The sequence below is a fragment of the Schistocerca americana genome, chromosome 4 (genome assembly GCF_021461395.2).
Source record: "Schistocerca americana isolate TAMUIC-IGC-003095 chromosome 4, iqSchAmer2.1, whole genome shotgun sequence".
Taxonomy (NCBI): domain Eukaryota; kingdom Metazoa; phylum Arthropoda; class Insecta; order Orthoptera; family Acrididae; genus Schistocerca; species Schistocerca americana.
Genome location: NC_060122.1, coordinates 825,689,076 through 825,713,777, shown reverse-complemented (window position 1 = coordinate 825,713,777; position 24,702 = coordinate 825,689,076). Strand labels below are relative to the sequence as shown.

Sequence of the window (24,702 nt, the reverse complement as noted above, 5' to 3'; positions counted from 1 at the left end):
CAGTTCAAACCCGTCTCCGGCCATCCTGATTTAGGTTTTCCGTGATTTCCCTAAATCATTTGAGGCAAATACTGGGATGGTTCCTTTGAAAGGGCATGGCCGATTTCCATTCCAATCCTTCCCTAATCTGAGCTTCTGCTCCGTCTCTAATGACCTCGTTGTTGACGGGACATTAAACACTAATCTCCTCCTCCTCCTATAGTGTATCCAGCAATGAGAATTGTATTGTTTGACGTATTAAGGGGAGATAAAGATTTAAGATGTATTTACAGTCCGAATACCTGTGGTGGTTGTATGGTCTTCAGTGGAGTGCACATAGAATCATTGCAGATGTGTTAAGTCATAATCTTTATTATAACGGAAAAGAAATCTTGTTTATTTTGTGAATTGATTTTAAAGTTTTATACATTTTTGTTACTATAATTATTTGACAAAGTTAATTTAAATTTTTTTCTTTGTTTATTGGTAAATGAGAAGAATTATAATAGAGAAAATTTACATATTTACATATCACAGTTAATGTTATTAAGTGTTCATCTGTTCTTGTCTGCTGTGACAGAAGTCTAATGTTAAATGTAATTGCTGTTTCAGCAATTAAGCATAAGCTGGACATTGCACAAATTTTATCGCAGACACTAAAGTGTTACTGCTTAAATTGGTTTTAATTTCAATGTAATTGGAAGTAAATATTATAAGTGCCAGCGATATGTTAGGCAACCTTTATGTGGGTTTGCACCATCATTAGTAATAGAAAAGACAAGAGGTCTTGCCTTGAAATGAATAATGTTAACAGATAATAGAATATGAATACTGTTTTTAGGTAAGTAAACAGAGGCAAAAGGAGTGGGTATAAGCATTTAACTTTCTTTGGTCAGCTGCATAAAACCTCAGGAGAATCTGCTACCTTTGCGAATTAGGCGGATTGACGACTGGCGGGTTCCAGGATAATTGCTTCATTACTTCATATATAGTTTTCCATTGAGCAGTTTCTTCCTCTTAAGCTATCCTGTTATCTGTAATTTACGTGCCTCTCTTAACTGTCCTAGCTTACATCATAAAAGTATTAAGAAATTCAAGTATAAGAAGATACATTATTAAATAACAATTATAAGCTCTATTTGAGTACATGAAGAGTAATTTGTATATTCTTTAAGTAGGATTTTCTTACCTTTCATATCCTTTCATGAACAATGGTTGGGTTTCATATGTCTTTTATAGGGGAGGTTAAGTAATAAAAGATGTTAAGTACATCTGTTAGTCATTAAGTACAGAAGTACTTTAATGCATCAAGCACATAAATACATTTCAAAGTGAAGCTAAATACTCATTGATATTGTGATCCCAAGTTTGTTAGTGATGTCGCATAAATGTTGGGGAGGGCGAGGAAGGGGGGTAAAGAAAGGTAATTAATATCATCCCTGAATAAAATCTTCTTGGTTTACAAGCCGCGTCAATGCGAATAAAATTGTCAAGCTTTCAGTGGCTATCTCCACCGTTGTCGTCATGAGTAAAACAGCCGACTTCCAGGACTGACACAATTTTCTGCTTGTATAGCCACGATTACGGCCACTGGCGCCAATCACAGGGAATAAACCGACATTGCGCTGAAGGTGAGTTGGGCAGCTCGTAGCAGCTGCATCCCGTCACAGGACCGAGTGGCATCAGGTGGCACGAGGGGCCTGTGCCACGATTGGAAGTGCCACTCCTGCTTCCCTACAAGTGTTAAGCATCCACCATTGCTCCCTTTTGACATCCGAAGCCCGTTTTCATGCCCTAATCACTGTGTATCCCTTGTCCCTGTTCAAATTGTTGCTGTTCATTCTAATCTCAGGCGCCTCTTTTATAACAGAATCCCAGTATGATGATACATGAGCCAAGACTCTTGTATTCTCAAACTGTATTTTGTGTCAATTTTACAGGCAGTGCTCAGCTATGACCTACTTGTCAAGCTCCCTTTCTTTAATATGTCTCTTGTGCTCGGTACAACGCTCTGCAACTGTGCGATTTGTTCAGCCTATAGAGACACTGCTGCACTTGCAAGGGCCACCATATACACAAAGAGCTGTGTCATTTTTAACAGGGTGCAGCATATCTCGTATCTTGGGGACGGGCCAGAACACTGGTCACAGTCCATGTCTTTGCAGTACACATGTTAACTTGCTGCTCGTTGTCCCACAGTAAGACAGGAAAGCTGCTGGCTTTGCTTCTTGTGCCGATTCACAACGTATCCTTCTTTGGGGCACCTAAAAGTGCGTTCCTATAACCATTCTCTGTAAACATGTGTCTCAAGTGCTGTGATTCAGGCAGGTGGTCGCCATCAGAAATAACTTTTGCTCTGTGTATTAATGTCTTCAGGACCACTTTCTTGTGTACAGGGTGGTGAAAACTATCAGCATTCAGATATCGAACAGTGTGCATCAGTTTTGTATGCACTGAATGACCAAGTCAGCCTCCTGCCTTCCACTCAACTAAAACATCCAAGAACGGTAGCTTGCCGTCCTCCTCCATTTCGAAGGTGAATTTAATGTTGGGATGGACACCGTTCATGTGATCCATGAACTTTTTGCAGTGTATTTTCACTTTGTGGCCATATCAGGAAGGTTTCATTGACATATCTTAGGAAACAAGATGGACACAACACCACAGACTTCAGAGCCTGCTCCTCAAAGTGCTCCATGAAGAAATTTGCAACTGCAGGAGACATTGATGAGCCCATCACCATGCCATCTGTTATTTCATAATATTCATCGCGGTACAAGAAGTACATTGTCATTAGAACATGAAGGAACAACATGACGATTCCAGGTGAAAACTGTTGGACGAAAAGATCCAGCTTGTCTGGTACTGGCAGTATCGTAAAAAGTGACACGACGTCCAGACTAACCATTACACCATTTCGGCCAATTTTCATTTTCTTGAGTGTCGGTGGGGGCAAAAGTACTTGATCCACTCATAAACAGCAAGAATTTCATGAATGTAAGCACTCTATTTTTGCTGCAAAGGTGAGAGCTTGCATGAAAATAAGGTGAGTAGATGCTGACCACTGTCTACTGTTACTGCTGCGCTGATAGCAGTCTGACTAGTATCCGCAATCAATGCAAGATGTGCATCCAATGCAGGGTTTGCCAGGAGTGTGGCATTTGCTATGCTTCACCTTGCTGCTTCAGAGTCATGGCTTATTGCATCTATCCATTGTATAAGAGAATTTCCCTTGGTTTTAGATCGGACAGTGCTGCAGTCAGTTGTTCTTGCAACTTGGCTGATTGTGGAAGATGACATCAGTAAAAGTTTAGCATTTCTAGGAAATGATATAGTTCCCTGATGGTTTTGGGCCATGAAATCTTCATTATGGCTTCTGCTGTATCATGAAACAGTAGTGACCCTACTGACGAAAGCAGATAGGTAATCTCTGGGTGGACACACACACACACACACACACACACACACTTAGCAGTATTTAATACCATACCTTGCTCTGTGTTTAAAGAATTCCATGAAGTGTTGGTGGTGCTGATTTGCAGCAGCTGAAAAGACGAAGATGTCATCTAAGTAGGCAAAACAGAATGAACAATCCTTGCTGCTCTGGGTCAATAAACCTTTGCCGAGACTGTGCAGCATTGCGTAGGCCAAATGTCATGATGCAAATGCTTTCTAACAACCTAAATGGTGTGATAATGATTATCATCTGTCACAGGAATTTGTGCAGTCTAGCACACTAAACACAGTCGCACCACACAGGGCATAGCTGTAACCCCTTAAAAGGGTTACTGGGTATCTATCAGGGTCTGTTCTCACATAAAGTGCACAATAATCACCACATGGGCACCCTGTGCAACACTTCGTGGGTATCAGTTGAAGAGGTGATGACCACGGACTGCTAGAAGGGTGAATAATATCTTATCTGAGCATAGAATTGAATTCTGCCTTTACAATAGCCAGATGGTCAGGAGCTAATCACTAGGTCTACTGTGTAAGTGCCAGAGATATTGTGACGATTTTCTGTCACTGATATTTTATTGTGTTAGGGCTTGTCGCATATGCTTTTCTTGTGACGTGGAAACCCTGCAAATTAATTCAGCCTTGATTTTGTTGTGGGAGTCTCATTCAGGAGGTGCTGTTATTACATCTTAGACTTAAGGTGTGTAATGACGGTCAAGCTGGCTGACCACTAAGGCAAATTCGTTCAAATCTATTGTAGTTCGGGTGTAGCATAAGCTTGCTTCTCCCGGTGTGAATCATAATGAGGGATGGCTTGTGCATCTTGCATTTCACAAAAAAATCTTTATTGTCTCTTGAAAGTTAGCCCTGGTTCTTCTGGCTACATAGATTGAATATGTAGACAGAGATCATGTTTGGGCCACTAATGTCGGTGCAACTAAATGTTAGCTGTCGAACAACTGTAATTGTGTGTTGGAGATACTCAGCAAATCATACAAAATATGTACACCAATGAATCAGGAAAGTATAAATGTATATTAAGCAATAAAAAAAACGTTGTTCATTAGTTAGCACTACTAGAGAAGAATTTGACAAGAACTGTCTATAATTTCCAAGAAGATCATCGTGCTATGGAGCGCCGCACTGTACACGCAGAACAAATAAAAACCCAGTATCTGGAGTGCAAGTTCTTGAACAGCACATGTAAACACAGCAGCAGATAAGTAACTGACAATCGTTGTCACTACAAATGCTTTCAGCAATTTGGGAAGGCAGATATCTCTGAACTTTGTCATTATGCCGTGAAACTGCAGAAAGTGACAATGGTCTCCCACACCTCGGCCCACCTGCTACACTGCAGATGAAACATACAATGTAATGCGAAAGCACTGACAGAGAGAGAGGGCTATATTTTCTGCTCACACTTTTCGATAGCAGCCATTCAAGGTTTTCCTCACCTTTTTCACAATACTATTAATTATTTGTTTCTGGTAGTTTAGTTTTAGGAAAAGCAGAGACCTCACAGGCCTATAACAGTGTGCTATCGCTTAACAAACATTTGACAGCATGTAAGTTTATCCTGTGAGTTTATTTAAACAACATGTTTAGCAATGTTTGGAATTTAAAGATGACTAAAATCCAGAAATGCTTATGCAACTATTTCTTTCATTGTTACGGTAATGACATTGTTCGTGATTGTTATGGTATGAGTTATAATCTTCTCATTTTAGCATGCATTTTTCTTGAGTCTGTAATTATTTGTGTTACAGAAAGTGTTGAAACTGAACCATTTAAGAAGGAGGAATTTGAAAAACAATGTCTGACAAAAGACCATGGGAATGTCAAAGGGCCTCCAGCAGAAGTGATCACAGAGGACATAATTCAGCTCTGGAAATCAATGAAACTTTCTCATGCCACAAAAATGTAAGCAACAAACTTCTTCATTCTATGCCATCCATTAAAAATTCAAAGAACATTATTTATTTTATTTATCCATAAGTATTAATATCATTGTTGTTTTCTTCATTATTTCCAATTTCATGCTGCTTGTAATGTTTCCTCTAAATTTGGTGGCAAGGGGAATGACTAGTCTCTTCATATGGTAATAAGCTATTCATCATTTGTCATTCTTGTTTCTCTTTCTTTATAAATAATGGACAGACCAAAGTCAGTAATTCACTGTAAAGTCTAGGTGCTGGATTTTCAGGAGAAAGAAAGAGGGGTGGAAGGGTGAGGTTGGAGGGAAGGGAGGGGCTTACAGCTGGAAGGGAGATGTAGCTAGCACACAGGATAGGACTGTGGCACTTGAAGTGGAACAAGTGGGACTTTGGTATGATATGTTCCACTCCATACACGTTCTGACACCCTGATGATGGGTGTGCCAACTTTTACCTTATAAATATCTTGTGGTTGCTGTTCTTGATGTTATTCACTTTAATGGACCTGCTATGCAGTGATGTCAGACTGTTACATGTTCGCTTACTGATGGACTACATCATTCATAGGGGTGGGATGCTGAAAAATACTTTTTACCTATTCAAGGTACTAAAATGATAGTAACTTTTGTGACAACTTTTCTATATTATAAACACAATCTTTCCACTGTACATCTTCATTAACTATTTGGGTGAAAACATCTCTCTTTAACCTGTAGCTCAAAATAGATCACAAGATGTATTCAAGTACTGAAATGACATTTCAGAATGACAGTTCTCATGTAAAATCTTCAGTTGCTCCAGCATTAACGCCCATGCCCTTTTCTCCATGACCTCCAAATTACCGTTGAGCTTCAATGCCAAAGCATAAGTAGCTCTCCACAGCAGATGGAGATGCTAGCTCACTGTAGCACCTTGTCGATGTTCTGAGATGACATCTTTTATGTGCCATCTGCATATATGGCATACCAGAATGTGCACTGTGGGATGTTCCACACTTGTCAGTTACCTAAACATCATTTATGGGTTCCATGAACATCTTTCATAGGACTGAGTGGTTAGAAGTGGAACATGTTATTCCTCATTTCATTCATATATATGTGTTACAACACAGCTTCCCACCAGCGAGATTAAACATTTTGTGCATCTCATCTTACTTGAATAATTACAAACATCTCATAATGTCAGCTAAGTAAAAATAGATTTAACTTTCACACTATGATTATTATTATTATTATTTGTGCTTAATTTCCTCAAGCAATAAAACATGTAGGAGAATATTTCTTTCCTTGTGTTCCATTTAATTACTGAATACTTGGTTTTCCAAGATAAACTTCACACGCATCATCTGCATTGCCTTTAATTACCTCTCTGTGTTATTACAGAAATCATCATCACATTTACCAGTTCTTTTTTGACATATGTCGTGCCTCATCATTCTTTATATAATCTTTCATGTTTCGTAATTTGAGAGCTTAGCTCCCCCTTTGCATTCTCACCTTAGGAAAATATTTATCACATAATTCAACCTGCTTGGATGAAAGTCAGTCTCTCTCTTTAACAGTGTCATTTCACGCTTAACAAACTTCATTTAAAATACTGATGTATGTCTAGTCAACCATTCAGTTGTTCACGGCATGCTATAATATAGTAAATGAATTTCTCATTACATATTTTATTGCTTTATTAGTATTGGATTTACCTTTTACTGCCATCTAATTACTTTTCAGGTACATTGTTTCATTTTCACAGAGAGATATTTGCCCTGTTTGGTTGTTGTTGTTGTTGTTGTTGTTGTCTTCAGTCCTGAGACTGGTTTGATGCAGCTCTCCATGCTACTCTATCCTGTGCAAGCTTCTTCATCTCCCAGTACCTACTGCAACCTACATCCTTCTGAATCTGCTTAGTGTATTCATCTTTTGGTCTCCCTCTACGATTTTTACCCTCCATGCTGCCCTCCAATACTAAATTGGTGATCCCTTGATGCCTCAGAACATGTCCTACCAACCGATCCCTTCTTCTGGTCAAGTTGTGCCACAAACTTCTCTTCTCCCCAATCCTATTCAATCCTGTTTGGTTAGGGTATATCATTATTATGATACTCTTACTCAAAGGTAACTGCATTTCCTTTCCTTCCAATTCATTGATTACAATAGCACAAGGTTCTCAAATTTATTGGGGTAGAAAATGTTTAAGTTCATCTTTGCCATGAGGAATTACATGCTGACACTTTGATGTACACCACTCTCCACTATTTCAAATCTCAGATCTGTGATAAGTCAGATATGTGCAGAAATGTAGATTTGAAGAATCGTTACTGCTCAGGTTGGTCTATTACTCTTACTGTTTTGGAGAGCACTTCAACAGTGTGAACCACAGTCACTGTACAGCTTTCTGCTTCTGTAAGAGCTACACATACACCTTCTCTTAGGGGCAGATACTGAGTAAATACCTTTTTGTCTTTTTGATTTGAATGTCTCTTTATTAGTCCCTCTATGCAAAAAATGCCTCAATTCATTCTGTCTGTTGATTCACCTGACCAAAGATTAGATGATCCCTTCTGTGCGTTGCCAGTCCTTCTCCTCTCCAGTACCTACATAAAATTGGGTGCACCCCCTCTTAAGTTCTTAACTATATGCACAGCCTCTGACTCTTATCTTTATGCATCTCAGTGAGATTTCTCTGTTGGATATCTACTCTACCCAGTTATTCCAAACATGTTTCGTGACTCCTCCTTTTGTACCTTGTTACATATACTTTTTCCAGTGCCAAGACTTACAGACAGTGCTGCAGCAGGAGCTTTGGGGCACTTCCAGGACCAAGCTGTTTGCTCAGTGCCACACTTATTGGCCAGGCATTGACAGAGAAATAGAGCCTCGTCCGTCAGCCTCGTGCAGAACAGCTCCTGGCCTCATGCTAGTTTTTTTTCCCCACATTGGCCAGCACCCAAAAAATTATGGGAACCAGTGCGTATTCTGTTATTCATCCTATGTTCGTTTTACCATTTGTTACTGATAACATTCATGCCCTCTTCTCGTAGAAGTGTTCACCTTCCAGTACATGATTGTTGTCAGTGACTGCCGATCTGTTCATTGTTACTAGATTATAAGATTTATCTTTATTCTTTATTATTAAAACAGTCACATTCTGCTCACCTAAAAAAAAATCTTTGTTTAATCTTTCCAGTATTTATAAGATAAGACATGTCTATTAATTGCTTGTCTATCCTTCGATTTTATGTCTCTTCGTGTGATATGTTAATAACTCTAGCATTTATTTATTAGCGCTCTCTTGTCAGAGATAACTCAAATCTTTTATATTTGCCCATCAGCTGTTGAACAATTGAAGCACCCCCCCCTAGTATAATCTGGTATACTGCCAGTGTTCTGCATCTTCCCGACACAATATTTTGACATCAGAACTCGATGTCTTTGTCAGGTGTTTCCTGAGACTGGTTGACAAGTTGACTGGGTCCCATATTTATGCCTGGCAGTGGCTGATGTTCACTATGCCATCCACACCCACTGTGGCCATTTCTGGCAGGTGTTCTGTCTTCCGTCTGTGTCTGTGCCCATTTTGGCTGTTTTCTTTGGTGGTGGCTGTCCTGAGGTGTTATGTCTTACATCTGCACCCGCCAGGCGCAATCCTAACACTATCGCAACACTGTATACTTTTTTATGCTGTTCGTGACCATTGGGGCTTTCTCTCATGGCCATGTCATTCTCCAGCCTTTCTGTGTTTGGTGCACTTCCTGCAGTATCAGACTGCTGTAGTAGTTTTATATTATGTCTTCACATGCTGCAGAAATCTCTTGTAATGGTGGCTGCCATCTGGAGTCCTGTCCTAAGTCTGCTCCCCGTTTATGTGGTGCCTGAGGTTTCAGGTAGTGGATGATGTTCCCTGGTTTGTCCATGACTGCTGTAGCTCCATAAGAAGTCTGATCCTATTAATTACACCCCTGTTCACCTGAGGTTCATTGTTTCTGTAGTAGTTCCAAAGCTGGATTCCACGCCATACTAAGCTGGTACCCTGCTTCATAGCTGATCAACTGGGATGTAAATCCTTAACTATTACTAAGTTATTCACCTGTAATGCTGATGTAATTGTTTTTTAATGCATTTCTCTATCCTACTTGGTGTGCGTTTCTGTAAATTTTCCTTTAGCATGTTCTGTAATCCATCTGTCCTCCCTTGGGCGTTGCTGTGTGTGTGTGTGTGTGTGTGTGTGTGTGTGTGTGTGTGTGTTAGGGACTGATAACCTCAGCAGTTTGGTCCCTTAGGAATTCACACACATTTGAAAATCACTCGTTCACAAGTTTTTGTTAGTAAAGTACAATGCTCTTCTGATGTCTTGGACACTATTAAACATCCTCTACGTATATAATTGGTTCGTGTAATAATCCTTTCCACAAAGCTTCATCTAAAGCACAAATAAATACTGAACTGCAATATTTTAGCCAAAAGGCAGTACTTTCAATTGGTATGACTTTCCTTCAAACAAGAAGTCTGTATAGCATTTTAAATTTTGATATAATCTTGCTTGCCAGTATCGATCCGCGAAGTCCATTCGACCGAAATAATCAGGCTTGTTCAAATCTAGCTAACAATTCTTCAATATCTGTAGTCTACCTCTTTCGGTTTCAATATGTTTGTTGAGAGTATGTATGTCTAAGACCAGGCGTATGCCACATGTAACTTAATTAACAACCTACAATGGATTGTAGTAAACACTTACACTATGTTCAGTGATTTGATTTTCTCTCGTCTTATTTATTTCCTCGTTACCGCATATCTCAAAGTTACAGGATAACATTTACACAAGAATGGGTTTTCATCTTTTATTTTAAATTGGACAGTGTAATCTCTTATTACTAACCGTTTTTTTGAGAATACTGATTTATATTTCTATAGAACATCCCCTTAGAGGAAAGTCATAAACTTTACTATATATTTGATTGGTACAGATTTGTATTATCAATTATAGATTCTTCTTTGCCTAGCAATTGTGCATTAGCAACCAAGCGTGCAGTGTTTACCACTACACTTTATCTGTCGCCACACTTGTTTTAAAAGGTACTACTATCTGATAATCTTTAATTTTCCAAGACAGTAATTCTGCACCGAGATTTCAATAACAAGTCTGTAACAAATAATACTTGTAAATTAATATTAGGTGCTATTAGTAAAATTTGGATAAATTGAAAATTTCCTCTACTGATAGGTACATGCATTTCTTCTTTAATTAACGTGCCTTTGGTTCATGTAATATCTATGATTTACACACTGGTAACAGGCCGGATGCAGGTCATTATGTCTCATTGTTTGTTATAAATTTTGAGAGATCAGTGAAATTTCACTTACAGAGTATATATAAATACCTGCTTTCTTTCCATATATTTAACCAACAATTATGGAGTTTGGATGACTTTCTTCTATTTCTTCCTCCTTCTCCTCATCTCATAACCACTCCCATGTATGTATCTTATGCATAAAAGCAATGAGCTTTTCTAGATATGGGCCTACGAATGCATTGTCGTGTCCTGGAGCCTGTCCCCTTTCTCAGGACGTTCCACATTTCCCATTATAACTGGAGGATAATTCTCTTTTATTATCCCTTTATTTGACACAGATTCATTTATAAATCTTTTATTATCCATATGGCTGTTTACTGAGTTTGGTACAATCACTTGTGACTGTATATTATTCTTTCTCCGCTCTTTGGAATTACTTAGACAGTTATATCAGTTACGAGCTTGATGTAAGTTAGTTCTCTTTTCTTTGCAAACTGACTGGGAAAGCACTTACCTTCCTTGTTGTCATTTCCCCAGTTTCCTCCTTGGGCATTTGTTTAAATTAAAATTTCCCTGTAATTAACCCTCTGTTCTTGTTTTACTGTACAGATACTGTTTTTTAAAATGTATTTAGTGTATGCTGTTGTAATTTCATCTTTTAAAAGTTTCTGTTTTAAATTTAAAAAATTGACAGAATGTATTTGCCTAAATGAATTGGAAATTTCGTTACATGGTTATTTCGTATCTGCATTGAGAGTAACATTTCTTGTAATTGACTAAGTATTTTTACATATGTACAGCTAAGATCTAGGTGATTTATAACCCTTATGTAAATGTATAACCATTCCCACCTACTCACTGGATGTATGAAACATATGTACATACAATACATACATAAATATACATAATTATTTTATGAATGTACTGATGTGGTTTGTTTAGCAATAGGCATGGACAGCTATGTCTTTCCACTGTTAATATTTAATTTATCTTATCGTGATTCATATTGTTGCAACCTGGACATTCTTCTTCTTCCCCCTTCTTCTTCTATCGCCTTGTTGGGCTGCTTCAGTCAAGCAGTTTCTGGTCATGTTTTCATTCGTTCTGATCTTTATTGATGTTGCTCATCTGTAAATACCCTTTTAATTGTTTGTTTGTTTGTCTATTCCTTGGTTTAAATCTTACTTATATATTTCTTTAAATTTTCTGTTTTGTTTTACAAATCATCCGGAGTTAAAACTAGCTCCTTCATATCCTCCTTGGTTTCCTTTATGCCTCCTACTTCTTGCTTCATGTTCCATAGTTTCTCTATAAATCTTGTTTTTGGTGTCTTATAATGTGACCAAAAACGGAGATCATTTTTTTCCGTATGTTATGTGTATGGGCTCCAGTTTGCTATACACCACATCATTTGTCACTGCCTACAGCTGGTCATTTTGTTGAGTCTGCTTTTCTGGGTGACTTCAAAAAGACTTTCAGTTCTGTATGTTACCTCTGGTTAAACCACCTTCTTGAAATGTTTTTATTTAGTTTTGATTGATTGACACTTTTTATTGTATAGACCGTGTTAATTTCTGAGCTTTTATCATTTTGTTAGTTCTTTCTTGCCTTGCAGGTTTCTAGCCCAAGTTGTATGTTGTAATCTCTACTAGGTATTTAAGTTGTGTTACAGTTTTCACTTTGCTGTTATTTACTGGTATATGGTTGATAACCAGTGTATTACCCAAATCTTATCGAATGTTAGGTAGAGTCCTATTTTTTTGCTATATTTTGTAGGCTTGTTATTTGATTTCTGGCTTCTTGAATGTTATTAGCCAGTAATGCTAAATCATCTGTGAATCCCAAGCAATTTAAGGTTATTTGATTTTTCTTGGTTCCAGTTCTTATGTTTTTAGGATTTTCCTTGTACTATTACCTCATCACATATTCCAGAGCACAGTTGACAACTAATAGCAACCTGGTTTAATTGTAAATGGCTCAGATATTTGTTCTCTGAACTTTACTTGAGGTTCGGTGTTTGTTAATAATTTTTATTAATTTGCGATGGAGACCAAAATTCCTTAGTATTATCGTCATTGAAGATCTGTGGGTACAATCATAAGTTATTTGGAAGTCTATAAAGGTTATGACTTGTTGTTTTTTGTCTTCTTTTGGAGTAATCTATTACCAATTTCAAAGTTATTATTTGTCTTGGGAAGCTTCTTTGGGGTCTAAATCCTCCTCGGTATTCTCCTAGTTCCCGTTCAAGTTGATCATTAGAACATTATATAATTATCGACATGCCTTTATATGTAATATCCAAAAGGGAAAGTCCTCTATAGTTGTCTGGATTTTATTTATCTCCTTTCTATATAGTAGATGTATTATTGTTGTAGCCCAGTGTTCTGGTAGTTCTTTTTTGTTCCACATTTTTGCTATGCATTGGTGTAATAATATCTTCACTGCTTCTGCTGCATGTTTCCAAAGTTCTACAATTTTTATTTTTTCTTCTCCATGTGTTTTGTAGTTTTTGAGCTCTTTTAAAGCTTTGTAGACTTCATGGATTGTGGATGGGTTTATATTTTATGCTCGTGTTTTGATAAGGGTACCGGTGCTTGTTTGAAAAAGTTCTGGGGGATGTACAAAATTTAGCAGTTTGTTAAATGTTTCTGCTAAAATTTCTAGATTTTTCGTACTGCTGTAGGCCATCTTATTATTTGTATCCTCTAACATTAATGTTGGCATGTCATATGTCTGTAGTTGTCTGCTAAATGTTTTGTAGCTTTTCTCACTCTACACCCATTTTATTATTTCTTTGGGTTATCTTTCTTTGTTCTGTGAGTTCCAGGTTATTGGTGTTTAAGCCATCTTATTATTTTTTGGGGTATCTTTCTTTGTTCTGTGAGTTCCAGATGTGATTCTTAGTTCTATGGCTCTGATACCTTAACCAGGTTCGGTGTCTATCTACCACTGTTTTGTCACAGTCCTCATTCTGCTATTGGTATTTTTTTCCTTTGGTTTATTTGGGCTACTTGTTCAATTATTCGTTTTAACTGGAGAACTATTTACTCTAGATCATGTTACTTTTATATTCCTTGTTTGTGCTTTGTATTTTTTGTCACTTATCAGTTTGAAGCTCATTGCTCTCTTCCCACAAAGGGTGGGATTTTTTATTTGTAAGTGGGGTGCATTTAGTTTTTATTTTTATCTCATAACAGGGTGTATATGCCCCGGGAATTTTTCGTGGTTTTAATTTTCAGTTAAATTTTTGTAATTTTTTCTGGTAAGAACTGATATTCTAACAAATAATATTTTGTTATCCTGGTACTGCAGAATAATACGGCAGCAATAAAACATAAACGAGAGAAAAATACCAAAATAAAACTTTAGTTGCAAAGGAAATGTGGCAATTACAACGAGAAAACACCGTGCAAACACAGATGCCTGCTAACAGCAAAATGTGTCGTATATGAGCCATACCTTCTCTCACTGCTCTGGCTAATTTAAGCTAGATGCTAAAGATAGAAGTTTTTTCTGGCACACCCAAGCTGCCAGATTACCGCATGTGCAGAGCAGTCTGAGCTGTACTGTGAGGGGGGTTAGTCTCGAAGTTTGCTGTTTCCATTTTGTGTACAGTACCCACGTCAGATGGACACAGAATGGATTTCTGTGGCCTGCAGCTATCAAACGAATTATGAAACCCCACGAATTGTGAAACCCCACAGGGGGGCTACCTTCTTGGGAGTGTGTGAGTGGCAACCACACAGGCACTTCCACTTACTTGTGTCAGACTTCTGCTTTCTTCTTTCCTGTCAGCCTCTCTTGGTCAACTCTCACTGCTTCGACCCCGACGGTATTAGGTTGCGAGGCCCAGGGTGTCTTTCATTTTCATTTTCTTTTCCAACACATGGCTGTTAACCGAATGGCTCCCGGTATAAGGAGACCAACCTTATCAAGTGTCAACGGCCAGTAAGGGGTGGATGAGCAGGTAAGGTAGGGGCACCCCCTTGTGCCACGGACGAGGAATTGTCCCTAAAGGTGGAGGAACCATTAACATGGTCAATGGTAGGAGGATGCAGAAGGCAACGGGAAACCACTGCATTAACGATCTCATACAGGATTCCCAAAGAGAAAAAATTATGAAAGGCGGAAATATATCATTAGTTTCAGTTTTCTGATTTTCGTTTCCACATTTTTGGCAGTCAAGCAATAATCGCCTTGAGGAACAATGAAGTTATTTTTGTCAGTCTGCTAGAGAAATTTGGCTTTTATTAATCTTTACTGCTGAGGCAGTCAATTTATTTGAAATGAAGTTTTTCATTCCACAATGTAGGATAGTTCCAACTGTTCACCGAATTTCAAGTGCACATTTTCATCTTCTGGTACGCATGGCATTTTGCTATAATAAAGAATCAAACACGAGATAGTACAGTACAGGTACTCTAAGAAAATGTACATCCCGAAAACCACACTGGAAAGTGTAATATCAGGTTGATGCCTACTTTATTGTGAATCTGAACATACGAATGTGTACTTCAAGCTGAATTATACATTTTAGTATGGTTTACAAACTTCTGATGCTCTTGGAGTATCCTCTTTCTTTTATAACTGAATGTAAGATGTCTTATAGTGCGTTTGAAATTGGTTGCGACTTTGACATTTGCCCGGGTAACACCAATGGCAAGCCAACTTCCCGTGCCATGCCAGTGGCGATTCAGGTGGTAAAGTGCCCCTTTCGAATAAACGGTACCATGTGGTGTCACGCATTAGATGCACGATGTTCATCAACTCTCGTAATAAAGTTGAATTTGTGCCATTGAAACGTTCTGTAGTCGTCAGGTATTGTGAAGAAGTGTTTTCTGTTTGCGTTTCATTAACAACAACAGTGCAGTACATCTGAATAAGAAATTTGCAATAAAAGGTGTCCAGGATCACTCTTCACATCCAAGAATGCAGTAGAGGAAGGGGGATATTTTGCTCTGGGTATAAAGAAATGTTCCATGAGATAAAGTTGAACTTGGCAAGTATAAGGCGAAGTTAATGGAACTTGTAGTGCTGTATAAGGCAAAACTTCATGATACCAGTTTGACAAACTGGATGACCATAAAGGGCTCATGCTCATTTAAACATGACGGAGTATACGGGACTAGGTGAAAAGTAATTTGACAAAACGCAACAAGAGTTTACGCTCACTGCGACTGAAATGCTGGCAACAGAAGCCACTCCAAATGCTACATGACAAGATTGGTATAAGTTGTCAGCCATATCAGGAAGGCAAGATGAGGAGACATCTGATTCTTCTGTTAGAACACAGCAGAGTTTAGAAATATTCATTGCCCAAACTTTCTAATGCAGTTGAAATTGTGACAGAATCCTGAAACAGTGTGTTATTAAACTAACAACTGAGTGCAAGTCAGGTCAATAGCTTATGAACAGGCCATTGTCAATATAAAAATAAGCATGTAACTTCTTCAGTTATATTGTTGCAGAACTCACAGCAATTCTCGTTTCACCAGCTATCGATGGCCCTCTTACATTATTTGACTGAAAAAAATCTGTAGTCGCTGGAACATCATGGTAGGTATGGAAGTTTCACATATTAATCATATGACAAAACACTCTCATCTTTGCGTGCTATCATTCGCTAAATCTTGTTTTGATATCTCAAACCATTTATAAGATATGAGGAATGTATGAATATTTCATTCTAGTTCTTTCACCAACGTATGAGTTCATGATGGAGCGCTTTACATACATTCCATTTTCTTGAGATCGGAAACAGACAGCGATCCTTCCAAGTTTAGGTAACAATTCAATATATTGTCTACATTTAATACACATCAACATACAACCTAACATGCACAAAACACAAATTCATAGCAACACCTATTTTTCACTGCAAACTTCAGATTTCTTGCGGGAGTTGATGTACTATCAAAATATCGCAGTAGCTATCACTGTTAACGAAATGATACAAGGTTTATCATGAAGCTGACGAATTAAACTATAAGATGTGTAAGAATCAGATTTTATTACAAAATAGTTTATTTAACATCACTTGAGAAAGATCACAGATCAGCCGGCTTTCACAATTTGCTGTTCACGCAGTTGAGTGAGCCTGCTAGGTTCCGTGCCGAATGGGCTTGGCACTATGCTGTGGTCACATGCTGATGCGCCCAACTCACGCTGGCTGGCTACTATGCTTCCCTCCACTCGCTCCGTACTGAACTGTCAGAAGTCCCAACTTATTTTAAACACTTTATGCTTTATACGTACGAACATACGGGATTCCTACACTACCGTAGCTGCGCAAGTGCAGTAATGCCTGTTTTCTGGCCCTCTCTGGCAACTGCTGAAACGAACTTATTTTTAACAGGTCTTGGGGAAAGTATTTCGAATGGTGGTTTGAAAAGTGTTACTTTCAAGGATTAATTATGTTGCGTGTGAGAAAGTGCAATGAATTTCGTGAACCACAGAGCATTTGACTCTTGTTTACAACTTATCAATTTGAGAACTGGCCACTTAGAAGAATTTCGAGCCCAGGAGACCAGACATTTATGTCATTATTTTAATTTTTACTGGCACATTTGTATGATGTTTATTAAAGTGTAACAAACGCAAAAAGAGCCGAATATTACATGTGAAAGCTTTGCTTCCCTTGAGCTTATTAATCTTTGAGGTCAATATTAGAAATGAAAGGTTGGCTTTTCTTGTAGCTACACTATGTATATTAATTTAAACTTTTCCTATTTCTGTGTTCGTACTACGTAACAGTGATGTTGCTGTTGGCTGACTACATCACATATCCTATGCTCTGAATATCTGCTGTCATCGGCTAGCGAGATCACGTGACGTGAGCTATGATTGGCTTACAAAAGGGCACTGCAGTCTAGATTTCAATACATTGCAAACTAATGTGCTGTGTTTGGTGGAATGTGAATTTTCGAATTTACACTTTCAAAATTATAAAAACATGTAGCGTATCGTAATAAGTAAAATATGCAGCGTGCGTGTGTGTGTGTGTGTGTGGTTTCTCCCGCCCCCCCCCCTCCCCCCTAAAGTGGCAGCGGGAAATCCGGTAATTTTTTTCCTTGTCCACGTATACACCCTGCATAATGATGTGTCCCTCTCAGAACTTCCTCATTCTAGATTACCCCGTGATAATTTTTATCCACACAGACACAATCCAGTTGCCATTCTCCTTTTTTCCCCTCTGGATGTTCCCATGTTATTCTTGAAGTATGTTGACTTTGAGATCATGTCGGAATTTCAGCAGAATTCCACCAGTCTCATGCTATTCCTGCTTGTTCTTATTTTTGCTGACCATCCACTGTTATACCTCTATATCTCTTTTCACTTCCTGATTGGGCATTAACTCTCAAGCGGGTGTGCAGTATTTCAAAATACAGGGTCCGGCATAAAAAACTCCCCGATTACAAAGTAACGTGCAGCGGACAGTAGAAGGAGCAGAGTGGTGGGGGGCGCGTCGTTACGTAGCTGCCTACGTGCCATTTTCAGTGTACGCCATGGCGTGGTCTGGTGAACATCGTGCCTTCGTAGTGGAAGATTTTATTCAAAATGGCGAATCGCCTATTAATACTCAACGTGCTTTTCGCGTTCGCTTTGCGCTCGGACGACGGGACCCTGTTCCCGATAAGAAAACAATTTATTCTTGGGTTGCTAACTTTCGTGAGACAGGTTCCGCATTAAAAAGGAAACCACCTGGACGACCACGGACTGCAACAGGCCCCGGAAATGTTGATGCAGTTAGAGCTTCAGTTCAACAATCTCCTCGACGATCCACTAAAAAGCATGCGGCAGCATTACGGATATCTGATCGAAGTGTGAGAAGAATCTTGCATCGAGATCTTAAAATTCATCCTTACAAAATTGTAACTACGCAGGAACTGAGTGAACGAGACTGTGGTGTCCGTGTAAGTTTGTGCCAAGACCTTCTTCGGAACATTCGTCCCAACGATATTGTGATTTTTTCTGATGAAGCACACTTTCACCTTGCCGGAACAGTGAACAGCCAAAATTGCAGGTACTGGTGTGAACAGAATCCCCAAGAACTTCATCAACGACCACTTCATAGCCCTAAAGTAACAGTATGGTGTGCTGTTTACAATTCCGGAGTGATCGGTCCTTACTTTTTCGAAGAAAATGACAGGAATTTAACCGTCAACAGTGAACGCTATTGTGCCATGCTCCGCGACTTTCTCCAACCGCAACTAAGGGAGCTTTTTGGTGAAATAGAGAACGTGTGGTTCCAGCAAGATGGTGCTACTGCCCACACAGCGCGGCAGTCACTGGCATTGGTGAAGGAAATGTTTCCTGGACATGTGATCTCGTTGCGTGGAGACATTGGCTGGCCCCCACGATCGCCGGACTTAACGCCCTGTGATTTCTTTCTTTGGGGCTATTTAAAAGCAAAAGTTTATTAACAACGTCCACAATCTTTACGAGCCCTGAAAGAAGCAATTACACAAGAGGTTGAAGCTATTCCACCTGAAATGACTCAAAGAGTAATGAATAACGTCAGGGAAAGACTCAAACAGTGTGTCGACAGTGCAGGAAGCCATTTAAGGGATGTTTTATTTAAAAAGTAAGACCATAAGAGTATTTTCTAAAATGGCATAATATGTACTTTTATTTAGTATAAATAAAATTGTTCTACCTTATTTGGTTTTGTTTTTATTAGCTTTCCTTAAAGGGGAGGTTTTTCTGCCGGACCTTGTATGAGCAGGCGCGTGGAATACTTTGAACACAGGTGAAGAATAGCTGTCTTTGTCCTTCCCAAGGTAAAGAGATAAGAGCAAAATCATAGTTTAATCTTAGTTTAATTAAACAATGATAAAATAATTTTACATAATATGTACTTATGCACTGTTTGATTAACAATAATGAAATAAATTTTCATTATATCATTCTGTTGCCATGGATAGGTGGTATGCCACACTAATGAGTCACTCGAAGCATTAAACAGCACAGTTGCATCAGATCCCAGCCAACCGCATATTCAGTTTGTCATTATCTAGTAGACAACTGCCTCATTGTGAAATTGTGCTGCTAGCTGGTTATGTGGGTTATTTTCGTGCACAGGTCGTAAACTTTTCTGGCCTAGATCACTGCCTATTTTATATTACTGCTGTTCACTTGGCTGAATGACAACATAATTTATCACTGTATTAGATAAAGCAGTAATGAAGGGATATGTGTGCACTTGTCATTGTGACATAACAGTGGAATGATGCATAACAATTTTATTTGTGTTTGGCCTGTTTCCTACATAGCCATGCCTGCTCGAGGGTTAAAATCGATCAATAATTTGGTGTGGTTTTTTATTTGTTTTTGTCAAATCAAAAATCTCCCAGAATTCATCCGCATCTGCTCTGTATTCTTTCCTCTCTCTCTCTCTCTCTCTCTCTCTCTCTCTCTCCTCCTCCTCCTCCTCCTCCTCCTCCTCCTCCTTTCTCCCCCTCCCCCCACCACCACCATTGTCTGGGGTATGGCCATTTATTGTTAGGTATATAGGTATAGTGCATGGAGAGCTGCATCAAACCAGTCTCAGGACTGAAGACCACAACAACAACATATTTTGTTTGCAGTTTTTATAGTGAGTGTTGATAGCCAGGGAGATTGTGACTTAAATTCTATCATGAACTCAGTCATTTTGAGGCTGACCCTTCATTACACTTTTTCCTGTGTAGCCTTATAAATTTTATATCCTGGTGATTCTGTTGGTTCCTGATGAGTGCATCTTGTTTCTTGAAATCCAGTTATTAGAATTCCTTTGCATTCCATTCCCTCTGTCAAAATTTTGAGTTTCCCTAGTTGTATGATGGAATTTATGTTGTGTGTTGCTTTTTAGTTTTTCTGGCCTTTCTTGAGTATAAATTTTCTGTCAGTCTTTGGTATTTTCAAATGCTCCAACTCACCTAAGTTATCTTTAAAATGACTGCTCATGGTATCAGAGTGTAGTCTTCTTTGTCATTTCACAAGTGGTGGATTTTTTCCTTTAAAGATCTCTTTCCATGTTTGACTGGACATGCGAAGTAAATGTAAAATTGACAGAACGGGTGTGCATGAATAAAATTGAAGATTTTTTTGTTCTGTATGCTATATACAGTATATTAAGCTTCATGTAATGGTTAGTTCACTTTGAGTAATGTTATTCAATCACATATGTTTCTGTTTGGAGTGTAAAATATTTTGGCCTTTTCTGGCACACCAGCGAGGATACGTTTGCTCTCTGGCAAGCTGTAATCGGTAACTGTCAGCGTCATGTATGAAGGAAGTCTCTGACAACAATGAGCAAAGCTGATTGTAACTGTCAGTTTACATATTGAGTGACTACAGCTTACATGTACTATCATGCATTCATGTAGACATAATGACATGGTTTCATTCCACATAGTATTGAATATAGACTATGTAAAATGTGGCCTCAAGTGTAGAATAGAAATTTCTGTCACGTGCAAAATCTTATGTGATGTGCATCCACATGTAAGTAGAGTTCCAAGTTTGTGACCCATCTGTAGATTGTTGTTATGTCTTGGAGGTTTTTATAAAGTATGTGTTGATGTTATAACATGCTCCATGCTGGTACATTTCGTTTTAGGTGCTTGATAAACAACATAATGTCGAAATAGGGTGATAGCACAGCTAATAAAAATGGTACAACGTACTGCAGACTATGCTTTCCTTGATGTTGTTGTTGTTGTTGTTGTTGTGGTCTTCAGTCTAGAGACTGGTTTGATACAGCTCTCCATGCTACTCTATCCTGTGCAAGCTTTATCATCTCCCAGTACCTACTGCAACCTACTTCTGAATCTGTTAAGTGTATTCATCTCTTGGTCTTCCTCTACAATTTTTGCACTCCACGCTGCCCTCCAATACTAAATTGGTGATCCCTTGATGCCTCACAATATGTCCTACCAACTGATCCCTTCTTCTAGTCAAGTTGTGCCACAAATTTCTCTTCTCCCCAATTCTATTCAATACCTCCTCATTAGTTATGTGATCTACCCATCTTACCTTCAGCATTCTTCTGTAGCACCACATTTCGAAAGCTTCTATTATTTTCTTGTCTAAACTATTTATCATCCACATTTCACTTCCATTCATGGCTACACTCCATACAAATACTTTCAGAAAAGACTTCCTGACAGTTAAATCTATACTCGATGTTAACAAATTTCTCTTCTTCAGAAACGCCTTCTTTGCCATTGCCAGTCTACATTTTATATCCTCTCTACTTCAACCATCATGAGTTATTTTGCTCCCCAAATAGCAAAACTCATTTACTACTTTAAGCGTCTCATTTTCTAATCTAATTCCCGCACCATCACCCGATTTAATTCGACTACATTCCATTATCCTCGTTTTGCTTTTGTTGATGTTCATCTTATATCCTCCTTTCAAGACACTGTCCATTCCGTTCAACTGCTCTTCCAGGTCCTTTGTTGTCTCTGACAGAATTACAATGTCTTCAATGAACCTCAAAGTTTTTATTTCTTCTCCGTGGATTTTAATTCCTACTCCGAGTTTTTCTTTTGTTTCCTTTACTGCTTGCTCAATATACAGATAGAATAATATCGGGGATAGGCTACAACTTTCCTTAATAAAATTTAACATATATGTGTACAGACGATGTTTGTCTGTGGTGGTCGTAAACATTGGTTTCATTGCATTGAATTAGAGGTAGTGGGGTTTACCAAATTTACTCTCCGTTTATTGCTTACTGCTTGAAGAAAGTATGGCATGTCGAATTTCTGATAACAAGTTGATGGACATTATGAAAACTTCCATAAGCATTATAAATTTCATTCATGCAGATGTACTTAATGTTGGAAAATTGAAAGTTACTAAAAGCCTTCACCAAAGAAGATGAAGTAAATATTCTGGATTTACAATCAACAACAGCTGCTGTCATGAGTAACTTAGAAGTAGATATCATCGGTGTAGTGGAGCAAATGGAATCACTTAATGAAGGCAAGTTTTCTGGTGCACGCTCTATACCAATGAGGTTCCTTTCAGAGTATGCTGATACAATAGCTCCCCACTTAACAACCATATACAACCAATCGCTCATCACATGATCCGTACCTAAAGAATAGAAGCTGCACAGGTCACACCAATATTCAAGAAAGTCAATAGGAGTAATCCACTGAATTACAGAGCCATATCATTAACATTGATGTGCAACAGGATTTTGGAACATATACATGGTGATTATAATTAAAGTTAAACTTTCAAATTGCAATGTAATATTATTGGAGAAGGGGGAAAACGTATGACAGAAGAAAAATAAATAGTTACAAAATGTAGCAATAGATGACACTGTAAGCATCATAATTTAATACATGACTACACATGTCAAATGAGTTGTACAACAATGCCTAAGGTGTACATTTGACGTTAACCAAACTGTGCTACTCAGTAAGTACTGCTCAGTGTGCATGTGTGTACAGGTGTGATACTGCTAGTTACGTAAGCTCATCCACTACGGCAAGGTCATATCACATCAGATGGGAAAAATCGGTTTTTAATTGTTCTGAGGCCAAAAACCACATAAAAACATCACTCACATCGGTTTTTCATTGTCCTGAGGCCCACATAAAAAGCATCACTCACATCAGTTTTTAATTGTTGTGAGGCCAAAAACTGCATAAAAAGCATTAATCAAAATCAAATCGGATTATTAATTTCCATTTGACTGGCGCAAAACATGTTCAGTATGCTACCCACTGTTTTATGCTACAAGTTGAAATCGAGAAACATGTTCCACAACTAATTGAAGTGTTTCCGGGTCACATTCAGAATGTGTTGCGTAATGCATGCCTTCTATGCAGCTAAGTTTGCAGTCAGAACACTGAACACAACATCTTTCAGATGGCCCCGCAGCCAGAAGTCACACGGATTAAGATCAGGTGATCGGGGCGGTCAGGCTGTAGAGAAATGGCGGCTGATAATTCTAGCATTTCCAAGATGTCACTTCAGCAGCTGCTTAACTGGATTTGCAATGTGTGGAGGTGCGCCATCTTGCCCATATTTGACAGTTCTGTGTATTGACATATCCTGTCATTTGGAAGTGGGCTTCGTCTGTCTACAAAATCCTCCACGGCCAGTAATTGTCCACTGCCATGTGAGCAAGAAATTCTAAAGCAAAGGTCTCTCTTGCTGGTAGGTCAACAGGAAGCAACTCGTGCACATGGGTAATTTTGATGGATACCAAAGAAGGATGTTTTGTAGGATTTTACGCACCATGCTCACAGGTATGTCCAATGTTCAGGCAATTCTTCTTGCACTACTCGTTTGTACACCACCACTTATCTCCTCCTGCATTGCTGTGGCCACTGCTTCACTGACATTGAATCCCTCTACTAGGTTGCACACCAAAAGAACCCATCTTTTCGAATTTCTGAATCATTTTCTCCAGACCCACGGCAGTCATCGTACCAATGCCTTTTATTGAACCATTCAGTGTCCAGAACTTCTGCAGAGTGATGTGTGCACAGTCATCATTCTTGTAATACAGCTTTACAAGCAGAGTGCAATCCTGCATTGAGACAGTCATGGCGAACATTGCAGATGTGAAAGGAGGAAAAGCTGTGTACCCGACCAGATAGGATTAACGGAGTACATTGAGAAAGGTCAAAGAAATGCAGCATGTTTTGTATTATTGAGAAATACGGGAGAGAGTGTCATGTATATGATACAGGACTTGCGGTAGACATCAGTAAAACAAAAGGCGTTTCTCATTGCGGCAGGATCTTCTCACGAATGCGAAAATATTTTGTTGATCAACCTACAGAAGGAGAAGTGATCATCATAATAAAAATAACGAAAAGATATAGGTGTTTGTATTTTCTGCGCACTGTTCAAGAGTGGAAAAATAGAGAATTATTGTGAAGGTGGTTCAATGAATCTTCTACCAGCCACATCAGAGTGATGATGTCCTACATACTGCTATCAGATGGCCTTAAAAAAAAGGTTCCACTTTCTGGTCCTGAAGTGCCAGTCGGGACCTACTAACTGTCACCTCTCGCTCTGCCAGGG

The 24,702-nt window shown here is 38.7% G+C and overlaps 1 protein-coding gene across 1 annotated transcript in view; it reads left to right on the top strand.

The window, feature by feature from the left end:
* LOC124612662 (non-homologous end-joining factor 1-like) overlaps positions 1-24,702 on the top strand; it is a 146,824-nt gene that overhangs the window by 89,798 nt on the left and 32,324 nt on the right. The window contains exon 4 of the mRNA XM_047140984.1: positions 5,208-5,361. Within this exon, the coding sequence (XP_046996940.1) occupies positions 5,208-5,361 (154 nt within the window). The remainder of the gene's footprint in view (positions 1-5,207; positions 5,362-24,702) is intronic.